The sequence below is a fragment of the Oncorhynchus keta genome, chromosome 33 (genome assembly GCF_023373465.1).
Source record: "Oncorhynchus keta strain PuntledgeMale-10-30-2019 chromosome 33, Oket_V2, whole genome shotgun sequence".
NCBI lineage: Eukaryota > Metazoa > Chordata > Actinopteri > Salmoniformes > Salmonidae > Oncorhynchus > Oncorhynchus keta.
The window spans coordinates 8638820-8662227 of NC_068453.1; the positions used below are offsets into that span (position 1 = coordinate 8638820).

Consider the following 23408-nt stretch of genomic DNA (forward strand, 5'->3'; position numbering starts at 1 on the left):
ATACACAAACAGTAGGGGGATTACACACACACAGATACACAAACAGTAGGGGGATTACACACACACAGATACACAAACAGTTGGGGGATTACACACACACAGATACACAAACAGTTGGGGGATTACACACACAGATACACAAACAGTAGGGGGATTACACACACAGATACACAAACAGTAGGGGGATTACACACACAGATACACAAACACACACAGATACACAAACAGATACACAAACAGGGGGATTACACACACACAGATACACAAACAGTAGGGGATTAAACACACACAGATACACAAACAGATTACACAAACAGATAGGGGGGATACACAAACAGTACACACACACAGATACACAAACAGATACACAAACAGGGGGATTACACAAACAGTAGGGGAACACACACACAGATACACAAACAGTAGGGGGATTAGGGGGACACACACAGATACACAAACAGTAGGGGGATTACACAGATACACAAACAGGGGATTACACACAGATACACAAACAGTAGGGGATTACACACACACAGATACACAAACACAAACAGATAGGGATTACACACACACAGATTACACACACACAGATACACAAACAGTAGGGGAACACACACACAGATTAGGGGGAACACACACACAGATACACAAACAGTAGGGGGATTACACACACACAGATACACAAACAGTAGGGGGATTACACACACACAGATACACAAACAGTTGGGGGATTACACACACACAGATACACAAACAGTAGGGGGATTACACACACACAGATACACAAACAGTAGGTGGGATGTATCCTTCCCCATAGTTCTCACCACTCGTTTATCACTATGAAAGCTGGCAGTTCCATCCCCCCGAGATTAGAGGGGCCTTGATGGGACTCCCTTTCCTGCCTTAAGTTTCTCAGAGTTCTAACCAGGTCAGGTCATGAATAGTTTAATTGTTTTCTGTGTTTTCTTAGTCACACACACACATTTCTACTTGTCTGACCAAACCTTATTGGACTTAAGTTTATCATTCTAATTCATTATATCTGTTACATAATCTTAGAATTACGTTTCAGGGTGGAATAGTTTAGTCATTACCTTAAACATCTAAATTCCCTCATCAGGAAGGCCCTTTCCTGTTTCAGCATGACAATTCACCCCGTGTATAAAGCGAGGTCCATACATAAATGGATTGTCGAGAACTTGACTGGCCTGCACCTCAACCCTATCGAACACCTCTGGGATGAATTGGGACACTAAATGCGAGCCAGGCCTAGTCACCCAACAGCCGTGCCCAACCTCACTAATGCTCTTGTGGCTGAATGGAAGCAAGTCCCCACAGCAATGTTCCAACATCAAGTAGAAAGACTTACCAGAAGAGTTAGGGCTGTTATAGGAGCAAAGGGAAGACCATCTCCATATTAATGGCCTTGATTTTGGAATTAAATGTTCGATGAGCAGGTGTCCACATACTGTTGATCATGTAGTGTACTTACACCCATGAAGCATGCCTATAGTGCCAGGTGTTTTTCTAACCATGTGACCTGACCAGGAAAAACTTTGGGTCCAATGTTTCCTTTGCATCAGGTTACTCTCCTGCAGTGCAACTATTGACAACTGCTTGGAGGAAGCAAATCTGTAATGAGCCACATTCAAACGTGTTAACCCTCATAAGGCTACTGGCCCAGACGGCATCCCTAGCCGCAGCCTCAGAGCATGCGCAGACCAGCTGGCTGGTGTGTTTATGGACATATTTAATCACTCCCTATCCCAGTCTGTTGTCCCCATATGCTTCAAGATGGCTAGCATTGGTCCTGTACCCAAGAAGGTAAAGATAACTTAACTAATTGACTACAGCCCCGTAGCACTCACTTCTGCCATCATGAAGTGCTTTGAGAGGCTAGTCAAGGATCATATCACCACCACCTTACTGGCCACCCTAGACCCACTTCAGTTTGCAAACCGCCCCAACAGGTCCATAGATGACGGAATTGCCATCGCACTGCACACTGCCCTATCCCATCTGGACAAAAAATAATACCCATGTAAGAATGCTGTTCATTGACTACAGCTCAGCATTCAACACCATAGTACCCTCCAAGCTCATCATCAAGCTGGAGGGCCTGGGTCTCAACCCCTCTCTGTGCAACTGGGTCCTGGACTTCCTGACGGAACGCCTCCAGGTGGTGAAGGTAGGAAACAACATCTCCACTTTTCTGACCCTCAACACTGGGGCCCCACAGGGGTGTGTGCTCAGCCCTCTCCTGTACTCCCTGTTCACCCACGACTGCGTGGCCATGCACGCCTCCAACTCAATCATCAAGTTTGCAGACGACACAACAGTAGTGGGCTTGATCACCAACAACAACGAGACAGCCTACAGGGAGGAGGTGAGGGCACTCGGAGTGTGGTGTCAGGAAAACAACCTCTCACTCAACGTCAGCAAAACAAAGGAGATGATGGTGGACTTCAGGAAACAGCAGAGGGAGCACCCCCCTATCCACATCGAAGGGACAGCAGTGGAGAAGATGAAAAGTTTTAAGTTCCTGGGTGTACACATCACAGACAAACTGAAATGGTCCACCAACACAGACAGTGTGGTGAATTAGGCTCAACGGCGCCTCTTCAACCTCAGGAAGCTGAAGAAATTTGGCTTGTCATCCAAAATCCTGACAAACTTTTACAGATGCACAATCGAGAGCATCCTGTCGGGCTGTATCACAGCCTGGTACGGTAACTGCACCGCCCTCAACCGCAAGGCCAACCAGAGGGAGGTGTGGTCTGCACAACGCATCACCGGGGGCAAACTACCTTCCCTCCATGACACCTACAGTACCCTATGTCACAGGAAGGCCAAAAGATCATCAAGGACAACAACCACCCGAGCCGCTGCCTGTTCACCCCACTATCATCCAGAAGGCGAGGTCAGAACAGGTGCATCAAAGCTGTGACCGAGGGATTGAGAAACAGCTTCTATCTCAAGGCCACCAGACTGCTAAACAGCAATCACTAACTCAGAAAGGCTACTGCCTACATTGAGACCCAATCACTGGACACTTTAATAAATGGATTACTAGTCACTTTTAACAATGCCACTTTAAATAATGGCACTTTAATAATGTTTACATATCTTACATTACTCATATCACATGTATATACTGTATTTTATACCATCTACTGCACCTTGCCTATGCCGCTCGGCCATCGCTCATCCATATACTTATACAGTGCCTTGCGAAAGTATTCGGCCCCCTTGAACTTTGCGACCTTTTGCCACATTTCAGGCTTCAAACATAAAGATATAAAACTGTATATTTTTGTGAAGAATCAACAACAAGTGGGACACAATCATGAAATGGAACGACATTTATTGGATATTTCAAACTTTTTTAACAAATCAAAAACTGAAAAATTGGGCGTGCAAAATTATTCAGACCCTTTACTTTCAGTGCAGCAAACTCTCTCCAGAGGTTCAGTGAGGATCTCTGAATGATCCAATGTTGACCTAAATGACTAATGATAAATACAATCCACCTGTGTGTAATCAAGTCTCTGTATAAATGCACCTGCGCTGTGATAGTCTCAGAGGTCCGTTAAAAGCGCAGAGAGCATCATGAAGAACAAGGAACACACCAGGCAGGTCCGAGATACTGTTGTGAAGAAGTTTAAAGCCGGATTTGGATACAAAAACATTTCCCAAGCTTTAAACATCCCAAGGAGCACTGTGCAAGCGATACTATTGAAATGGAAGGAGTATCGGACCACTGCAAATCTACCAAGAACTGGCCGTCCTTCTAAACTTTCAGCTCATACAAGGAGAAGACTGATCAGAGATGCAGCCAAGAGGCCCATGATCACTCTGGATGAACTGCAGAGATCTACAGCTGAGGTGGGAGACTCTGTCCATAGGACAACAATCAGTCGTATATTGCACACATCTGGCCTTTATGACAGAGTGGCAAGAAGAAAGCCATTTCTTAAAGATATCCATAAAAAGTGTTGTTTAAAGTTTGCCACAAGCCACCTGGGAGACACACCAAACATGTGGAAGAAGGTGCTCTGGTCAGATGAAACCAAAATGGAACTTTTTGGCAACAATGCAAAACGCTATGTTTGGCGTAAAAGCAACACCCTGAACACACCATCCCCACTGTCAAACATGGTGGTGGCAGCATCATGGTTTGGGCCTGCTTTTCTTCAGCAGGGACAGGGAAGATGGTTAAAATTGATGGTAAGATGGATGGAGCCAAATATACAGGACCATTCTGGAAGAACCTGATGGAGTCTGCAAAAGACCTGAGACTGGGACGGAGATTTGTCTTCCAACAAGACAATGATCCAAAACATAAAGCAAAATCTACAATGGAATGGTTCAAAAATAAACATATCCAGGTGTTAGAATGGCCAAGTCAAAGTCCAGACCTGAATCCAATCGAGAATCTGTGGAAAGAACTGAAAACTGCTGTTCACAAATGCTCTCCATCCAACCTCACTGAGCTCGAGCTGTTTTGCAAGGAGGAATGGGAAAAAAATTCAGTCTCTCGATGTGCAAAACTGATAGACACCCCAAGCGACTTTCAGCTGTAATCGCAGCAAAAGGTGGTGCTACAAAGTATTAACTTAAGGGGGCTGAATAATTTTGCACGCCCAATTTTTCCGTTTTTGATTTGTTAAAAAAGTTTGAAATATCCAATAAATGTCATTCCACTTCATGATTGTATCCCACTTGTTGTTGATTCTTCACAAAAAAAATACAGTTTTATATATTTATGTTTGAAGCCTGAAATGTGGCAAAAGGTCGCAAAGTTCAAGGGGGGGGATACTTTCGCAAGGCACTGTATGTACATATTCTCATTCACCCCTTTAGATTTGTGTGTATTAGGCAGTTGTTGGGGAATTGTTAGATTACTTGTTAGATATTACTGCACTGTTGGAACTAGAAGCACAAGCATTTTTCTACACTCGCATTAACATCTGCTTACCATGTGTATGTGACCAATAACATTTGATTTGATGTATCTGGTTCATTGCTGTAAGTAGTTTTCAACCTTTTTTTGGTTACTATAACCACATTTCACTCAGTCTGAACTGAAGTACCCCCTCATGTCCATCTGATAGTTAAGCAAATGTCATCATGCATATTCCCAAACACCTCCTGTGGATGGACCAGGTAGGTACTCCTAGCACAGATGAATAGGTATTTTTACTACATGTACCCCAGTTTGAGAACAACTGTTGTAAATCATGCGCTTTGCTGACATCTAGTGGTCTTTCAGTGTATATTGGGGTTCTCTTACAAAATAAATATACATACCGCCTAGCTACATAGTTATACATTGTAACTATGAATTCAATTACACTGATATGGTGCTTCTCGTTTTTACAACTTGTTTTACAATAACAGTAAAAGAGACCCATTGTGTCCCCCGAATATATGAAGTATAGCTTTTAGTTCCTTGAACTGTATTTCTAGACGGGGGCGTTTGTCGGTGACACACACGGGGAACCTGTGTGCGATTGAGATGGCGGTCGGAACAGCGAGCACAACGAACGAATAAATATTACCCCGTCTGAACATAAACTGTGGAACTTGTAGCGTCTTCGCATTTACCCTAAACTGTAACCCGGAACGTAGCATAGCGCTATGGAGAAACCGACAGTCGCACTTGTGTATCAAGCTGTTCAAGCTCTTTATCATGATCCGGACCCCGCCGGCAAAGAGCGAGCCTCTGTGTGGCTGGGGGAGCTACAGAGATCGGTAAGTAAACTTGAGAAATGGGGAGGGGGGGGACTTGGAATGGGCCTAGAACAAGACATTGCTAGGCAGGTCGTGTGAGGCCGAAAACAAAACATTGCATCAGAATGCGTAATACCGTGGTGATATAAAACCATTTGATTTGTGTATGCTAACCCAACAGCGAATGAATGAGCATAGATTCGCACGCTCGCTAGCAACACATTGCATAGCATTAGCTAGTTAGCTTAGTCAAGCTAGTTTGTTAGATTACGAACTAGTTAGCATTAGCCACACAGTTCCCCTTTCTACTGCTAGCCTGCTAGTAACTGTCAAATGGAAACGGGGATAAATCTATGGGGGATTTCTCGGTGCAACGAAGATAATGAAGGCAAACAGTAGCCAGCTTTTTCTCGCTTGTAGTTAAACGAACCATAGTGTTTGAAATGCTAGCTAGTTAGCCACACACAGCAGATAACTAGTTAACATCCAGTTTTTGCTAGCCAGTTGTTTAGTTAACCCTAGCCAACTACAGTAGCTGTCTTTTACAGAATATGTAGCTCGCGCTAATGACAGCGCCGTTATCCGGTCAGAGCACAGGAAGAGCGCGAGGCGAGGGTGGCTACCATGATAGCGTCCAATACTTGCTAGCAAACTTGCAGTTCTAGCCACATATGGCTAAATTGCTAAGTGGAGGGGCGTGTTGTCTCGCTAGATAACGTTAGCTAAGTTAGCGGGTTAACGGTATTGCCATGGAGGCTTTTGCTTTGAGTCAGTCCGCGAACGTTAACTTGGCTAGTTACACTAACAACTTCCATTTGTGTTGATACTGTTGGGTAAATGGTATGTGCCGCTGGTTAACGTTAGCCGTCTTTATTATTTCCGCATCTGTTTGTTTTTTTTCTTCCTCCCATGGTGCTGCATCGGTCTGGTTTCCGCATATTCATTGGTTACTGCCTCGACTCCTGCAGGAAATGCAATCATTGTCTGTCATCGGACAATCGGTGATTGAAATACGGCCCACCTACATGTTGCTGCTACGTAATTCCGACCAACTTTAATTTATTACTGTGATCATTTATATAACAATGACCTGCCAGCAGGTTGCATTGAGAGTAACTGGATTCAAAAACGCAATTTTCCCCCCATCCACTGGATGTCATAAGGTGAATGCACCAATTTGTAAGTCGCTCTGGATAAGAGCGTCTGCTAAATGACTTAAATGTAATGTAAAAATTATCATGCAGTTCCCACAGAAAGGCCTCACAAAGTCAAATATTGATTCTCTAAGAAAAAAATGCAATATTGCTGAACACGTTTTAAAACACGTTAGACTGTGACACCAGCAACTTCCTGAGTTTGCTGGCACTTGGGGATCTGAACGGTCTAATTTGGGAGAGCAGGAGCCATCTGAGTGATGAGCACTGTATGTGGTCTGTGCTGTCAGCAGCTTTTTTACCCTGGCTGCCAGGACATACTGGGCACTGGGGACAAATGGGGAAGGGGCTTGGCTGTTAAACTTTGCAATATAAATTCTCATACACATTTTACCAGGTTATACTTTACAGTCCTTATACCATACTCCAGAATATCTAACAGCTGACCAACTGTTGGTTAAGGCAACAAGAGCTCTATGAAGGCAGCAAGCTGAAGACACCTGATGGTGAACTCATAGGAAGGATATCTGATTTGGCCTACTGTATTTGTAAATAGGCCTACACCCTTTGGGTCTTTGCATGATTAGGGTTTAGAAATATGTTTGTGTCGGTAGGGACGCAGAATTGAGAAAGTAAGCATAGTGAGCCATTTACTAGGATGGGAATTTAAAAACATTTTGACTGTTCGAGTGTACTCGCGTTATTGTTTTCTGAGTTCTTGAATGGGGGAAAAAATATATATATTTTTAAATGCAATAAATACAATGTTCACATTTTTCCTGTAGGCCTATGCCGACATTGCGCAACAATGCCTAATTTATCATAACATTACAGATAACAAATCCTAATTGCTAAATTGCCCCGTGTATATATATATATATTGTCAATTTATAGCAAGTTAACGAAACCTTAATATCAACTGATTTATATTATATTGTGGAACAGTCTTCAAAAAGGCAGTAACCTCAGCAGTGGCACTTTCTTGTAGAAGCCTATGGCTGTGCAATTGCATAGCCTTGCTTTGTTAATTTGGCAGACGATGCTTATTTCTCGAGACCTTATCACAGTCGACGCTTATTTTACAGTAAAAAAAATAATGATGTAACATAACAGAAGTGACGCGCATCTCAAGTCTGCAACAGTTATTCTCAGTGATCATTTGAAACTGGGCTCAATGTGGCTAGTTGAAATGCCTTTTATTTTCTCTTCGGGGTTACAAACCAAAATCTGTCATTTCGATATACGGATGTTCGATTTAGTTTATTCTGCCTGTTTGTAATTTTCTGAACGGATGAACAATTCCACATTGAACACTGCATGGTGTTGAATTACAGCCATTACATATGTTTTGTGAGTAGGCCTATGCTTAATTATTCTGATGAAAATATGCTGTTTGTCAAACTGTTGTCTATTTTTCAGTGTGGATCGTGTCTGTTTAGGGGGTCATAGCCTAGGCTAATGGAGTGGATGAACAGGGGGGTAAACAAACAATGATTGGGGGGGGGGTTAAACAAACAATGATTGGGGGTTAAACAAACAATGATGGGGGGGTTAAACAAACAATGATGGGGGTTTGTTTTATTTTGGAATAAGATTTGATTTTCATATTTGCCACTGTAGCAGTTATTACAGAAAGGAATGTTATAACTATTTTATTACAAGTCCTACAAGCAGCAATGTGTGTCCTTTCCACCCTGTTTAGTCAGTTGATTGTTCCTGGGTATCCTTTACAGACCATTTAGCTGTGTAGGCCGGTGTGTGTAAAACTGGCTGGTATACCAGTATCCTGTTTTTTGACTTGTTTCGGTAACCTTCAAATCATATTTATTTGTCACATACACATGGTCAAGCAGATGTTAATGTGAGTGTAGCAAAATGCTTGACCATGCAGTAATATCTAACAAGTAATATAACCTAACAATTTCACAACTACCTGATACACACAAGTGTATCAGGTAGTACTGTCTGAATAAAGTTGGTGGCGCTAACTTTCCTCCCCGTCTCCCCTCCCCACAGATGTACGCGTGGGAGTTGGCAGACCAGCTCCTCCAGCTGAAACAGGATGTGGAATCTTGTTACTTTGCCGCCCAGACCATGAAGATGAAGATCCAGATGTCGTTCTTTGAGCTTCCCCCAGAGACCCATATCGCCCTCCGAGACTCCCTGCTCTCGCACATACAGAGCCTCAAAGACCTCTCCCCCATCATCGTCACCCAGGTAATGGCCGCCTCGCCCATTGATGTAACTTGGGGTAACGCCCTTCCCATCCAATTATTGTCCATCCTGTCACAGTGACCACTGAAACTCCAGGATGACTTGGATTTCTGTCTGCAGACTTTATGCTCCTAGAATGCTCTCAAGGAATGTCCCACTGCCCATCTAAATGTCCCAAAAGACTTAGCAATGCACAATAGAAATCTAGCATTTACCCCAATGTACCACTACAGAGGAGTAGCTGTGGTACAATTGAACAAGTACAATATTACGTGTCATTAAGATGCTCTAATCCTTACAAGTTCTTCCTGGTTGCTTGTCTCATTTTTCTTGTCCCATTCTCAGCTCGCTCTGGCCATTGCAGACCTCGCCCTACAGATGGCCTCCTGGAAGGGCTGTGTCCACACCCTCATTGAAAAGTATGACCCCTCCCATTAGCGCTCAACCACCCATCTCGGATCACAGCTGTGGATAACAGAATGCAAGATTTACGGGATATTAGACCGCTGTAGGGAGTTCTATAAAGTTGAATTCTATTGAAAACAGTTGATGAGGTGGTATGTTTGAGGTGACATTAAGCTTAAAATACATCTCCTTCATGCTAATTTTCTCATAACCGACTGCTGCTGTCTCTCCTCCCACTCTCCTTGCCCCTCTTTCTCTCTTCGTCTCTCTTTTTTTCCTCAGGTATAGCAATGACGTCAGCTCCATGACGTTTCTGATAGAGATCCTTACAGTGCTCCCCGAGGAGGTCCACAGCCGCTCCCTACGCATCGGAGCCAATCGCAGGACAGAGATCATCGAGGACCTGGCCTATTACTCCAGTACTGTGGTCACCCTACTGGTGAGAGTTCTATCCATTCCTCTTTCTCTTGCCAACACTCTCACATACTAGCCTATTTTACCCACCTGATTAAGCTGGTCTAAACTAGAGCACCCGCCACCACTCCCCCTTACTGGATATGCAGACCTCCCATGGGTTCATCATCTCAATTTAAAACCCTGGGGTGTACAGCCTCATTATCACAAAGCTATTCAACTACTACCTTAAGAGGGACAAACTGAACCGCTCACTTTGTAGTATATCTTTCTCTGCAGAATGTCCAAGGTTGCCTGTAGATGTTTGTGAGGATTAAGTGCAAGAATGTAGGAGTTGTCCTACTAAAACGAACAGAAAAGAAACAGAACTATACTGTTTCTGTTGAGGGTTACATCAACCTACAATCAACAATTTGCCTGGAGTCAATATTGATTACATCTGTCGTGACTGTTTTGTTGGGTGAATTTCCTTGTGCATTTGGCTTTGGACACAGCATTGTGGTTTTGATAAGGGTCTGTGTTAGCGCGTGTGTGTGTTGTCACTCTGTCTACAGATGACGTGTGTGGAGAAGTCTGGCAGCAATGAGAAAATGCTGATCAAGGTGTTCCGCTGTCTGGGCAGCTGGTTCAACCTGGGAGTCCTGGACAGCAACTTTATGGCCAACAACCAGCTCCTCATGGTCCTTTTCCAAGTTCTGGTATGTCTGTGTCTCGGTCTCTTTCTTTCTCTCCCTGTTTGTCTGGCTTTCTCTCGCTCTCTCACGTCGCATTTTGGAATCACAAATTAACAGTGCTAGTGACACACTCCCGAAAACAAACAACTTTTAGGATACTCCCAAAGTCTATTGAAAACACTAGCGGTATTTGTTCCTAACCCTTATTTATGCAACAACCATGGGGGGATTGGGGGGGATAATTTATGCTGGTTTAGAATGCTTGTATGCACAGTGCATATGGTTTATGTTTTTCAGCCGGAAACATCTCTTTGATGGACTGTTCTCTCTTTTTTGTGTCTGTTTGTTTGGCAGCAGAGAGACGAGACGTCCACCAACCTGCACGAGGCCGCGTCCGACTGTGTGTGTTCAGCGCTGTACGCCATCGAGAACGTGGACACGCACATGCCCCTGGCCCAGCAGCTCTTCCAGGGCGTCCTCACGCTGGAGACAGCCTACCACATGGCCGTGGCACGGGAGGACCTCGACAAGTACGAACGCGCTACTCTCCTTTTCATACGTACACCAAGATCGCCTATCCAATCACCACACCCCTTCCTGCCCCAAATCTATCCCTCCTCTCCATTGCTCTTGATGTTGAGCTCTTCTGTCTCTTCTCTGCTGTCCTCTGTGTGGAAGAAAAGAGTGATCACTTTTATCCACAAGTCTCTTCTTCTCCTTTTGTTCTCAGAGTGTTAAATTACTGTAGGATCTTCACTGAGTTGTGTGAGACGTTTCTGGAGACGACAGTCAGGAGTCCAGGCCAGGGCATGGGAGACCTGCGGACGCTTGAGCTACTGCTCATCTGTGCAGGACACCCTCAATATGAGGTACACACACACGAGCGCTCACACACACTCTGTTGCTTTGGGTGGATTTCAAGTTCTCTTCTCGTTCATCTCAGGTCGTGGAGATCTCCTTTAACTTCTGGTATCGTCTGGGAGAGAACCTGTATAAGACCAACGACCCTGCCCTCCACGGCATCTTCAGACCCTATATCCAGAGACTGTTGCACGGCCTGGCCCGCCACTGCCAACTAGACCCCGACCACGTAAGGACCACCCACCACATGACAAGGAGTCCTTAACCAAGGAGTCCTTAACTCCAGTGATGCCGACCGTACTCCCCAATACTCTTCTGGTGTCATATCTGATTTGTAGAATCCCATAACCATGTGCATCACATTAAGTAGTTCAGTACATCATTTAACTTTGGCGGCACTATATAATTCATTCCTTTTTCTCTACTTTTGTGTTGATCCACAGGAGGGCATCCCAGAAGATACTGATGACTTTGGGGAGTTCAGGATGAGGGTGTCTGATCTTGTGAAGGATGTAATTTTCCTTGTGGGCTCCATGGAATGTTTCTCCCAGGTAGCTACCTTTTTTTGGAAATTACTAGTTCAAATGACGTTATTAAGACAAATGACAAACTATACAGACTTCCTTCTCCCCCCCCCCTCTCTCTCTCTCTCTCTCCTTTCCTCCCTCTTGCTCTATCAGTTGTACTCTACTCTAAAAGAAGGGAACCCTCCCTGGGAGGTGACTGAGGCTGTTCTCTTCATCATGGCCGCCATCGCCAAGAGTGTAGACCCGTGAGTGTCCTCTTCGTTCTGTTAATGAGTAATGATGTGCTATGACTAAATCGCTTCCCCACTGTGTAGAATGTGTACAGCGACTTGTTGATTTGTATATCCTTCCCCCAAGGTGTTTGTGTGTAACGTGTTAATGCTTCCCCCCTGTCAGTGAGAACAACCCCACCCTGACAGAGGTGTTAGAGCAGGTGGTGCTGCTGCCAGAGACTGTCCATATCGCCGTGCGCTACACCAGCATTGAGCTGGTGGGGGAGATGAGCGAGGTCGTTGACCGCAACCCGCGGTTCCTAGGTAGGCTCAGTAGTCACGCTACGGTCCATATCTTAGCTCGGGTCCTGAGTGATTGAGTTCATCAATTTAGAGGTTCATCTTCGTGTGTGTGTGCCCCTCGTTTTGAACTCGTCTCTATTTCCTTGTCATTTTTCCATTCCTTGTTCCTTCCTGTGTCAAATGCCTGTCACTCTGTTTTGTTATGTCCCTGCTGTGTTACGAATGTGCGCCTCTGTCTGTGCGCCTCTGTTGGCTGCGTACTCTGGATGTGTGCATGACCTTAGCCCCGCTCTATGTCACAGACCCCGTGCTGAACTACCTGATGAAGGGCCTGAGGGAGAAGACCCTGGCTTCCGTGGCGGCCAAGGCCATCCATAACATCTGCTCTGTGTGTCGGGACCACATGGCCCAGCACTTCCAGGGCCTGCTGGACATCGCCCGTGCCCTCGACTCCTTCGCCCTGACGACCGAAGCCGCCGTAGGCCTCCTCAAAGGTAACCTTATGCCACACTTATTTTTTTTTTAACCTAAAAATGAAGGTGTAGATCCGATCTAATATTGCAGATAGAAGCCATAATCTATCTGTGTAATTGTCTGTCCTTTCAATCCCCCACTTCATTTTGTATGTATTTTGTATATTTTCCCCTAACCCTACCACCCCTCCCCTAATTGTAGTAAATTAATGGACAACGATACTTAGGCTTCTACTTCCAGCTTATACATACTGTTAACCTTTTACGGACACAATATATTTTACATGACCTTTTGTTTAGTTAGTTTTTTAGTCCCATCCTTCAGCTACCCTCAACCCCTCCCATCTATCTCTGAAGATCATCCCGTTTTGACTTCTAGTTGCCATATATACACTTACATTCAGTACCAGTCAAAAGTTTGGACACCTACTCGTTAAACGGTTTTTCTTTATTTTGACTATTTTCTACATTGTAGAATAATAGTGAAGACATCAAAACGATGAAATATTTGTTCTGTCTTTTCTGGTGGATTAAACCGAAATTGAAACCAGCTTTCTATGTCTTGTTTTAAAAATATCCGAAAGTGTGAAGTTGTAATCTGAATGAAGATCAAGAATGACCTTTTTTAAATTTTTTAACACTGGGTGAGCCATTCTTACTAATCTGCTAGAGAACCAGTTCGGGTATAAGTATAGATTTTGTATGCCGAAAGTGAGAGGTCCAATGCTTTAATATATGGTAATTTCTGCCTTCCTAATTCGTATTTATTTATACAAATAGGCCCGTTCCAAATGAAGTCAAATAATAATAAAAAATAAAATAAATTGAGTTTAGGTAGGGCCATGAGTAAAAAGGTCAACTGGGATATGACTAAATAATTAATCGGGTGTTTTTATACATACTTATTTCTCCTCAAATAGACAGGTGTTGTCCTTTCCATGGTAGCAAGATCTTCTCTAATTTGGGTAACTTTCTATTGTAGTGAGAATGTATTTATTTTGGCATATGAATACAGAGGATTTCCACTTCACTGTCGGACCATTTTATTGGTAAAATACCCAGTAATGTTAAAGATGTATTTCATTTTTTAATATGCATTTATCATAAATCGAGGTTTGAACATTTTCAAAAAAGGATCTATATCCTGAGGCTGTGCAGGGATCAAAAATCAAATCAAATTTTATTTTTTACATGCGCCAAATACAACGGGTGTGAAATGCTTACTTTACAAGCCCTTATCATATAACGGGTGTGAAATGCTTACTTTACAAGCCCTTATCATATAACGGGTGTGAAATGCTTACTTTACAAGCCCTTATCATATAACGGGTGTGAAATGCTTACTTTACAAGCCCTTATCATATAACGGGTGTGAAATGCTTACTTTACAAGCCCTTATCATATAACGGGTGTGAAATGCTTACTTTACAAGCCCTTATCATATAACGGGTGTGAAATGCTTACTTTACAAGCCCTTATCATATAACGGGTGTGAAATGCTTACTTTACAAGCCCTTATCATATAACGGGTGTGAAATGCTTACTTTCATATAACGGGTGTGAAATGCTTACTTTTATCATATAACGGGTGTGAAATGCTTACTTTACAAGCCCTTATCAAACGGGTGTGAAATGCTTACTTTACAAGCCCTTATCAATAAAAAATAGCCCTTATCATATAACGGGTGTGAAAAACAAGCCCTTATCATATAACGGGTGTGAAATGCTTACTTTACAAGCCCTTATCAATAAAATAACAAGTAATGAGACTTTACAAGCCCTTATCATATAACGGGTGTGAAATGCTTACTTTACAATATCATATACGGGTGTGAAATGCTTACTTTACAAGCCCTTATCAGAAAGTCCATGCTTACTTTGCAGGGGCCCTTATCATATAACGGGTGTGAAATGCTTACTTTACAAGCCCTTATCATATAACGGGGTAATACTTTACAAGTAGGTAGGGGTAAACGGGTGTGACACTTTACAAGCCCTTATCAGGGATAGAGTTGCAGCCCTTATCATATAACGGGTGTAAAGATGGGGTGGGGAAAATACAAATAGTCCGGGTAAACATTTGATTAGATGTTAAGGTGTCTAATGGCTTGGGGGAGGGGTAGAAGCTGTTTAGAAGCCTTTTTGACCTGAAATGGCTTGAAGCTTACTTTACAAGCCCTTATCATATAACGGGTGTGAAATGCCTTTACAAGCCCTTATCGTGCGGTGAAAGCAGAGCAAACATTCTATGACTAGGATGGCTGGAGCCCTTGGCAATGAAAAAAAAAAAAAAAAAATGTATGGCCTTCCTCTGACACCGCCTGGTATAGAGGTCATGGATGGCAGGAAGCTTGGCCCCAGTGATGTACCCTCTGTAGTGCCTTGTGGTTGGATGTTGCGCAGGTGATACAACCAGTGCTTTCTGGTGCAGCTGTAGAACCTTTTGCCAAATCTTCCCAGTTTCCTGAGGGGTAAAAGGTGTTTATGTGCCCTCTTCACAACTGTCTCGGTGTGTTTTGGATCGTTTGTTTGTGATGTGGACGCCAAGAAACCTGAAGCTCTCAACCTGCTCCACTACAGCCCCATCGGCGAGAATTGCAGATTTTAAACGAACATGAATCGTCAGCGTACCATGACAACCTTTCTGCTCCGCTCCTTCTCGATTCTGTCTCTCGCTTTCAATCTCTTGTTTTTACGAATGTCTCTCAATTGCTGGTCCATGTCTGTCGGCAATTTGTTCCCTCTGGACTGTGGCTCGACGTTTTGGTTTTGTCTTTTTGTTTGATTGCCTACTGAGGTTGATTTGTATTAAACAGTGGTGTTGCTCTGTCACCGTGGTAATGCTTGTTGTTTTACCTTGCAGGTACAGCCCTGGTCCTGGCTCGCCTGCCCCTGGAGAAGATCGCCGAGTGTTTAAGTGACCTGTGTGCTGTGCAGGTCATGGCCCTCAAAAAGGTGTGTGTTGTTCTGCCGTTTTGGTTGTGTGTATGAGGTACCTTAGTAGAATTGTGTAACACTATTGTAGTGTAACAGTTTTGTGGATTGGGTTTTTGTGTGATACCAACAGGTTTGCTTGTTTGTCTCTTATCCTCAGCTTCTCTCTCAGGACCCCAGGAATGGGAAAGCTGCTGACCCCACTGTCTGGCTGGACAGACTAGCCGTCATCTTCCGGTACGCTCAACCCATTTATAACACATTATACTATATATACATATCCTGGTTGCACAGGTCATGTCTTATGTAGCTATATGGCCGCTATACAGATATGATGATTTGGGTTGGTTGTTTAATGTTTTAAGCAGAAATGTTCATCTTAATGTTTCCCCCCCCCCAGACACACAAACCCCATCGTAGAGAATGGACAGACACACCCATGTCAGAAAGTTATCCAGGAGGTAAAGCAACTGTTTGTTTTTTCACCCTCTAGATTTTTATAGCAATTTTTGGGGTGTTTGGACAAAGCTACCATTGCATACAATCTGCTTTGTTCAACCCATTAATTCGACTTGGTGGCTGTTCTGGCGCTCAACTACCCTGATGCTTCTCTCCCTTGCAGATTTTAACTTCAACTTGAGGCCATGATTGAGTACAGTCATTCCCGCAGCTTCTCATGCTAAATCTACATTGGGTGTTTCCTTGGTTCTCTGTAGATCTGGCCGGTCCTATCAGAGACTCTGAACACACACCAGGCTGATAACCGCATCGTGGAGCGCTGTTGTCGCTGCCTGCGGTTTGCTGTGCGCTGCGTGGGCAAGGGCTCTGCCTCTCTACTACAGCCACTCGTCACACAGGTGCGTGTGCCTGTGTTTGGTTCACGATACGCCCCATATACAGATGGATAAATCTTGGTTGGCGTCTGTTATTTGTGTATACAAAATCCTTTGTCACCGGGTTGAGCCCAGGGCAGCTGGTGACTGACAGTTAGGCTGAATGTACAGTATAGGGTTGTAACTTTTCCAAGCTCCTGGGTTGATGTGATTCCCAGGCTTTCTGATGAGTCTCTCTTGAATCTAGATTTCTGGGAATTTACTGGAATTTTTTACTCTAGTATAGGTCCTTAATATAATGTGTGCGTTTTCAGATGGTCAGCGGAACTTAACATTAACACTTGTCTGCTTGCTCGGGGGAAAGTAAAAAAAAAAATAAAAAAAAAAACATTCGGACGAGCAGATTTAAAATGGTCTGAATTGACGAGTGAAAACGATCACTATGAAACAATTGGGTTACTTCGATCATAATTTGATTACTGTCATCCGGATACCATGTTTTGCTCACTGTCCTCCCAATCTCTGCAGAGACGTCAGAGAACTCGAAAATTATTGTAGGCCTGCACCGACAGGCAAAGTGGTCTTTCAGTCATGCAGTCGCGAGGTGTGTTTTTGAGGTCAAAGCGAGCCGCGTTAGAACATTTGTTGATAATAGCTACTGAGCTATTTGCCCAGTTATAGCAAATGTTTGGTCAGTAACAAGAATCCTGGTAAATTAATGGTGTCTGTCAGCTGTGTGCCAGTTTCCGGATGAGGGAGGGAGGGAGGGTGACATTTTGCGCCGCAGGTAAATAATGATATGCAAAAGACAGTCTAGATAACCAGCCAAACCTCAGTGTTTTTTAATTTGAATTTCGCTAGTTAACTATATTAACTATTAGCATGCATCAAATGTCATGTCTGATGTCCTAAAATAACTTTCCACTGGCAATTCGGTATAACGGCAAATGGCAAATACTGCATTCTCTCGTTGTAAAACCGTCTCACTCGCTCAAAATTGTCTAGGATTCTCCCCTGGTCAATACTAACAAATATTCTTAGAATAGCCTAATGGACAAGTAACTCCTGTGCTGTCAAGATCTCCCCTGAACACTAAATCATTTAACCTTACAAATAGATGAACTTCTTCTAAATTGGCGACCTCGCCCACCATAACCATTTAATCCCTGGTTCATTGAATGATGATAATTATTTTATAAAGACAAAGTATTTGGTTGTAATTGTTATGTTGCAGGGTGGCCAACCCTCATCTGGGAGAGCTACTGGGTGTGCAGGATTTAGCTCCTTCCCTGTTCGAACACACCACATTGCTCAACAGGTCCTTGATAAGCTGACTGGTGTGTTTTGAGCAGGGTTGTATCAAAATCGTGCACCCCCAGTAGTTCTCCAGATGGAGGGTTGACGAGCCACGTGTTTTATCCAGTAGCTCATCAGTGCAGTATTTCTACTTTGTGGGGGATGCTCAAGGCCCAACGGTAGACATATAATACATGGGATCAGAGACTAGCAGCCTTCCATTGTCAACACCAGGGATTTACAATGAATGTTATTTTGTGAAGTGGTTCCTTGCATGATACAACACAATTTTCAAGAAACTTTTTGGCCTTGGTGTTATATTTTTTTTGTGTGGAAGGGGGGCACACAGACTGAGCTTTTGGACAGGTACAAATTCAGTCACAAAAGTTCATGTCAAGCCCTGGTCAGTGTGTACCAGGTGTAAAGATGTGTGTATCAGGTGTGAAGATGTTGTGTTTCAGATGGTCAGTGTGTATCAGGTGTATCCCCACTCCTGCTTCCTGTATCTGGGCAGCATCCTGGTGGATGAGTACGGCATGGAGGAGGGCTGCAGACAAGGTCTACTGGACATGTTGCAGGTAGGGGAGGCATAGTTCACTAGAGTGGCGGTGGAACTCTGGTTGTTATTGGTTTTGAACTGACTTTGTCCCTTCTCTCTACCCGTAGGCTCTTTGTATGCCCACCTTCCAGCTATTGGAGCAGACCAACGGCCTCCGTAACCACCCAGACACAGTAGATGACCTCTTCAGACTCGCTACCAGGTATGATCAACTGGAACACAGTTCAAACTGTTGCTCCTCTCCCTCCAAAATAATTAGTTCACTTACTTTCAATGGGTCTCGTCTGAGTGGCAGGAATGAAACCTAACCATTGCTGGGGACCTGACATTGGCATTCTTGTTTTACGGCATTCAGGTTATAAAGAAGATTCTCTCTCTCTCTGACATGTCTGTCTTCCCATCTCTCTCTCTCTCTCTCTTCTTCTCTCTGCAGGTTTGTCCAGCGTAGTCCCATCACCCTGCTCAGCAGTGGCATCATCGTCCACATCATCCAGTGTGCCATCGCGGCCACGACACTGGACCACCGGGATGCCAACTGCAGCGTCATGAAGTTTGTCAGAGACCTCATCCACACGGGCGTCAGCAACGACGTGAGTCAGCCCCAACAGTCAATCTATTTCAAGTCTGTTTGTTTGACGTCTCTGTTGCAGAATGCACAGAATCCCTGATCTATAATTATATTTGTATCCCAAATTATTCCTTATGTCATCAAGATGAGCAAATATGTGCCTCGCCTTGCTCAAACATGTCCCATCGAACACAGGGATTCACTGTTTGACGATCAATCAAGTCTCCTCTGAATAACAACAGTCAGTCAGATTGTCATGTTCCCCCCCATTTCAGCACGAGGATGACTTTGAGCTGCGGAAGCAGCTAATAGGCCAGGCCATGGGGCAGCACGGGCAGCAGTTGGTCACCCAGCTCATGCACACATGCTGCTTCTGCCTGCCACCTTACACACTCCCCGATGTGGCTGAGGTGCTCTGGGAGATCATGGTGTTCGACAGGCCGGTGAGTCTCTCATACGTACATTGACAGACACACACACACATACACACACTTAGCTCTTTCGGTTCTGACAGTACTTGTACAATACATATGCAGTTGAATGTACATACACTGGTGTCTTCAGCAGGTGCTCGCTGTCATACCACAAGATGGCGATAAGAGAACATCTTTCAACAGGGACCACAATTCATATTCACACACACTTCCAATGACATTGGCATGACAGCACTTTCACTCATGAGATAAGTGTTGTAGTGCTTCAATTGCATTGCTTTTAACGTTGCGGACATGTTTTCTAGACGTTCTGCCGCTGGCTGGAGAATGCGCTGAAGGGGCTTCCTAAAGAGACGTCAGGGGGGGCGGTGACCGTCACACACAAACAGCTCACAGACTTCCACAAGCAGGTCACCAGGTGAGCATATCACAGCCACACCCCTTCCATGCTTCTCGAGTGTAATCTGGTGCAGTTGTACCCATCAGGTGCATTCCTTCCAGAAATGATCTAACTAGCCACATGTTGTCCTCATAGGTTCAGGAGTTATGTCAGGTGAAACTCTGCGTAGTAGTTGACTCCCTGTCAGCTGTTGATGTTCTGACTCTTAGGAAGAGCTCGTGTCACTGGGCGTGCTCAAACAAGCTGCTCCAGTGGAACGCTGGGAAACCGGAGTAGGGAAACCTCATGGATTCCCTGCCACAAGTTCAAGCTCGCCTAGAAGCGTCCCTTCCCTGCCCCAGTTTTCCAGCGCTCCACCCTCCCTCCCACGCAGTGTCTGAGGGAATGGGCGCTTCAGATTACGGCTAAAATCCAATCTGATTTGTCACATGCGCCGTATACAACGGGTGTAGACCTTACACTGAAATCCTTACTTACGACCCCTAACCGACAGTGCAGTTTAAAAAAATATGGATAAGAATAAGAGAAAAGTAACATGTAATTAAAGAGGAGCAGTACATTTTTTTTTAAACAATATATACAGTAGGGTGCTGGTACAGAGTCAATGTGGGGGGCACCGGTTAGTTGAGGTAGTATGTACATGTAGGTAGAGTTAGTGACTATGCATAGATAATAACAGAGAGTGGCAGTGGAGAGAGGAGGGCATGTTCAGGAGGCTTGTGGGTAGAAGCTGTTCAGAAGCATCTTGGACCTAGACTTGGCGCTCCGGTACCGCTTGCCGTGTGGTAGCAGAGGGAACAGTCTATGACAAGGGTGGCCGGAGTCTTTGACAATTTTCAGGGCCTTCCTCTGACACCGCCTGGTATAGAGGTCTTGGATGGCAGGAAGCTTGGCCCCAGTGATGTACTGCCCTCTGTAGTGCCTTGTGGTCGGAGGCAGAGCAGTTACCATACCAGGCAGTAATGGTGCAGCTGGAGAACCTTTTGAGGAACTGAAGACCCATGATAGGTTTTGTTGCGCTCGCTTCACGGCTGTCTTGGTGTGCTTGGACCATGTTAGTTTGATGTGGCCACCAAGGAACTTACAGCTCTCAACCTGCTCCACTGCAGCCCCGTCGATGAAAATGGGGGCGTGCTCAGTCCTCATTTTCCTGTAGTCTACAATCATCTCCTTTGTCTTGATCAAGTTGAAGGAGAGGTTGTCCTTGCACCACACGGCCAGGTCACTGACCTCCCTATTGGCTGTCTCGTTGTCAGTGATCAGGCCTACCACTGTTGTCATCGGTAAATTTAATGATGGTGTTGGAGTCTTGCCTGGCTGTGCAGTCATGGTCAGCGCATGCTCGCAGTACACGTCCTGGTAATCCGCCTGGGCCTGCGACCTTGTGAATCAAGTCTTCCCGGAACAGCTGGTGCTCTCATGCATGTTTCAGTATTATTTGCCTCGAAGCGAGCATAGAAGTAGTAGTTTAGCTCGTCCAGTAGGCTGTGCTTCTGTTTTGTAGTCTGTAATGGTTTGCAGGCCCTGCCACATCCGACGAGTGTCCGAGACTGTGCAGAACGACCCGATCTTAGTCCTGTATTGATGCTTTGCCTGTTTCATGGTTTGTCGGAGGGCAAAGCGGGATATCTCTTAAGCTTCCAGTTTAGAGTCCCGCTCCTTGAATGCAGCAGCTCTAGCCTTTAGCTCAGTGCGGATGCTGCCTGTAATCCATGGTTTCTGGTTGGGGTATGCATGTACGGTCACTGTGAGGACGACGTCATTGAAGCCAATGACAGATGTGGTGTACTACTCAATGCCATTAAAGGAATTCTGGAACATATTCCAGTCTGTGCTAGCAAAACAGTCCTGTAGTTGAGCATCTGCTTCATCTGACCTCTCTTTTATTGATATAATCACTGGTGCTTCCTGCTTTAATTTGGCTTGTAAGCAGGAATCCGATAGTATTTCTGAGGGAGCACCTTGTTCACAGGAGTCTTGTGAGACAAACTGCAGGCTAGACATGGGTTCATTTCAGTTCAGATTAATATAAAGTGACCTTGACTAAATGGCAAGCCTGAATGTTCATTGACCTTTTCTTTTAAAATTTCATTTGAAATAACCTTTAACATGTAAATGTACCAAATTAATAACGTTGCTCTTTCTCAATCTGTCCATCGATCCAGTGCAGAGGAGTGTAAGCAGGTGTGCTGGGCTATCCGGGAGTTCACCAGATTGTTCCGATAGCCACGCCCAAAGAGCTCTGCCAGAACACCAGGTACAGCATCAACCCAAACAGCCCCCACACTGGGATTGACAGACTCCTCTGGTGCCATGTCTTTAGATGGTTTCAAAAAAACCATCTGATCGTATTTACGATGGTAGTGTCAGTAAGATCGCCTTTGTTTTTCTTCCTCAGGTTAAATATTTTGGCGAACATTCAGAGGTGACGGCAAAGAGGCTGAAGACCGCAGCAGACGAGAATCTAAAGGGATCTCCTACTGGACAGATGGGCGGGACTTGGCACTGTGGAAAGCCAATCAAGACGCATCGCAAGGATTGGAGTGACAGGGTGAACCCGTAAACGAAACGCGCCTTCGACTTTGGCTGTGTGAGAAGAGACGCCCCCCTTCCGCTCCCCTGCCTCACTGTCGCCACAGTAACAGGTGGCATGAGGGTTGAAAGGGGGCAGGGCAGGAGGGCATGTCCAATGAGGAACGAGAATTCACCGACTCAAAGAAATGGAATGGGATTAGTTCTGGATCCATCTTCAAAAAGAACAAGAAGGGAAGGGGGAAAACACAAAGAAAAAAAAAAAGGATGTGCCTGGTTGCAAATCATAATGCATCAAAAAAAGACTTGTACGTTTTTAAATTGAGATGATTTATTTTCATGGATGTGTCTTTAGAACTTTAACATGGTCTTGCTGTCGGTGCCATATAGAAAAATAAATAGCAAACCCACGATGCCCTTCACAGCCTTGTGGAGGAATTTAGGAAATGGTTGAAGGGAATGCTGGGAGATTTGGCGTCACCTTTGACCTTTTTAAACGTGTTGGCTGGAGTTTTACTGTTCTCTATTGCCAGGGAAGGAGAGTTGTGACCGGTCGAGTGGGACTCTGGCAAATAGTATATTCTTTTTTTTTTTTCCCCACCTCTGGCATCGTCCATTCTTGGATAGTCAGACACCGTCATGTTGTGAACAATAAAAACGACAGTGAGGAACAAACGTGCCCTTGTCTGTGTATCATGTTTTAGAGTTTAGACATTTGTTCATCCCAGACCCACAACCCCACTCATCCTCTGGCAGAAACCAGTTCGCCAAGGTGTAATTTGTTGCAAGGCCACTGCTGTCCGTCACACACACTGTTTTAGGTGTTGTGTTCTTAAATTTCCGGACAGATGCCGACATGCAACATATCCAGAGACATTTCCA

General features: G+C 44.5%; 1 protein-coding gene across 2 annotated transcripts; it reads left to right on the forward strand.

Annotated features, from left to right (window-relative positions):
- Positions 1–5474: 5474 nt before the first annotated feature.
- LOC118366164 (transportin-3-like) lies at positions 5475–23201 on the forward strand. 2 transcript variants are annotated; one of them, XM_052491804.1, is made up of 23 exons: positions 5475–5754; positions 8904–9104; positions 9447–9520; positions 9789–9945; positions 10475–10618; positions 10949–11124; positions 11325–11463; positions 11538–11684; positions 11899–12006; positions 12136–12227; positions 12379–12518; positions 12800–12991; positions 15834–15925; positions 16065–16141; positions 16305–16365; positions 16621–16761; positions 18495–18611; positions 18700–18794; positions 19026–19182; positions 19436–19603; positions 19900–20012; positions 22160–22251; positions 22393–23201. In XM_052491804.1, the coding sequence occupies exons 1-22, from the start codon at positions 5641–5643 to the stop codon at positions 22218–22220; spliced, it is 2766 nt and encodes a 921-aa protein (XP_052347764.1). In that variant the 5' UTR covers positions 5475–5640; the 3' UTR covers positions 22221–22251; positions 22393–23201. The 2 variants fall into 2 exon arrangements, with proteins under 2 accessions (XP_052347764.1, XP_052347765.1); XM_052491805.1 differs by having other exon boundaries at positions 10952–11124.
- Positions 23202–23408: the final 207 nt, after the last annotated feature.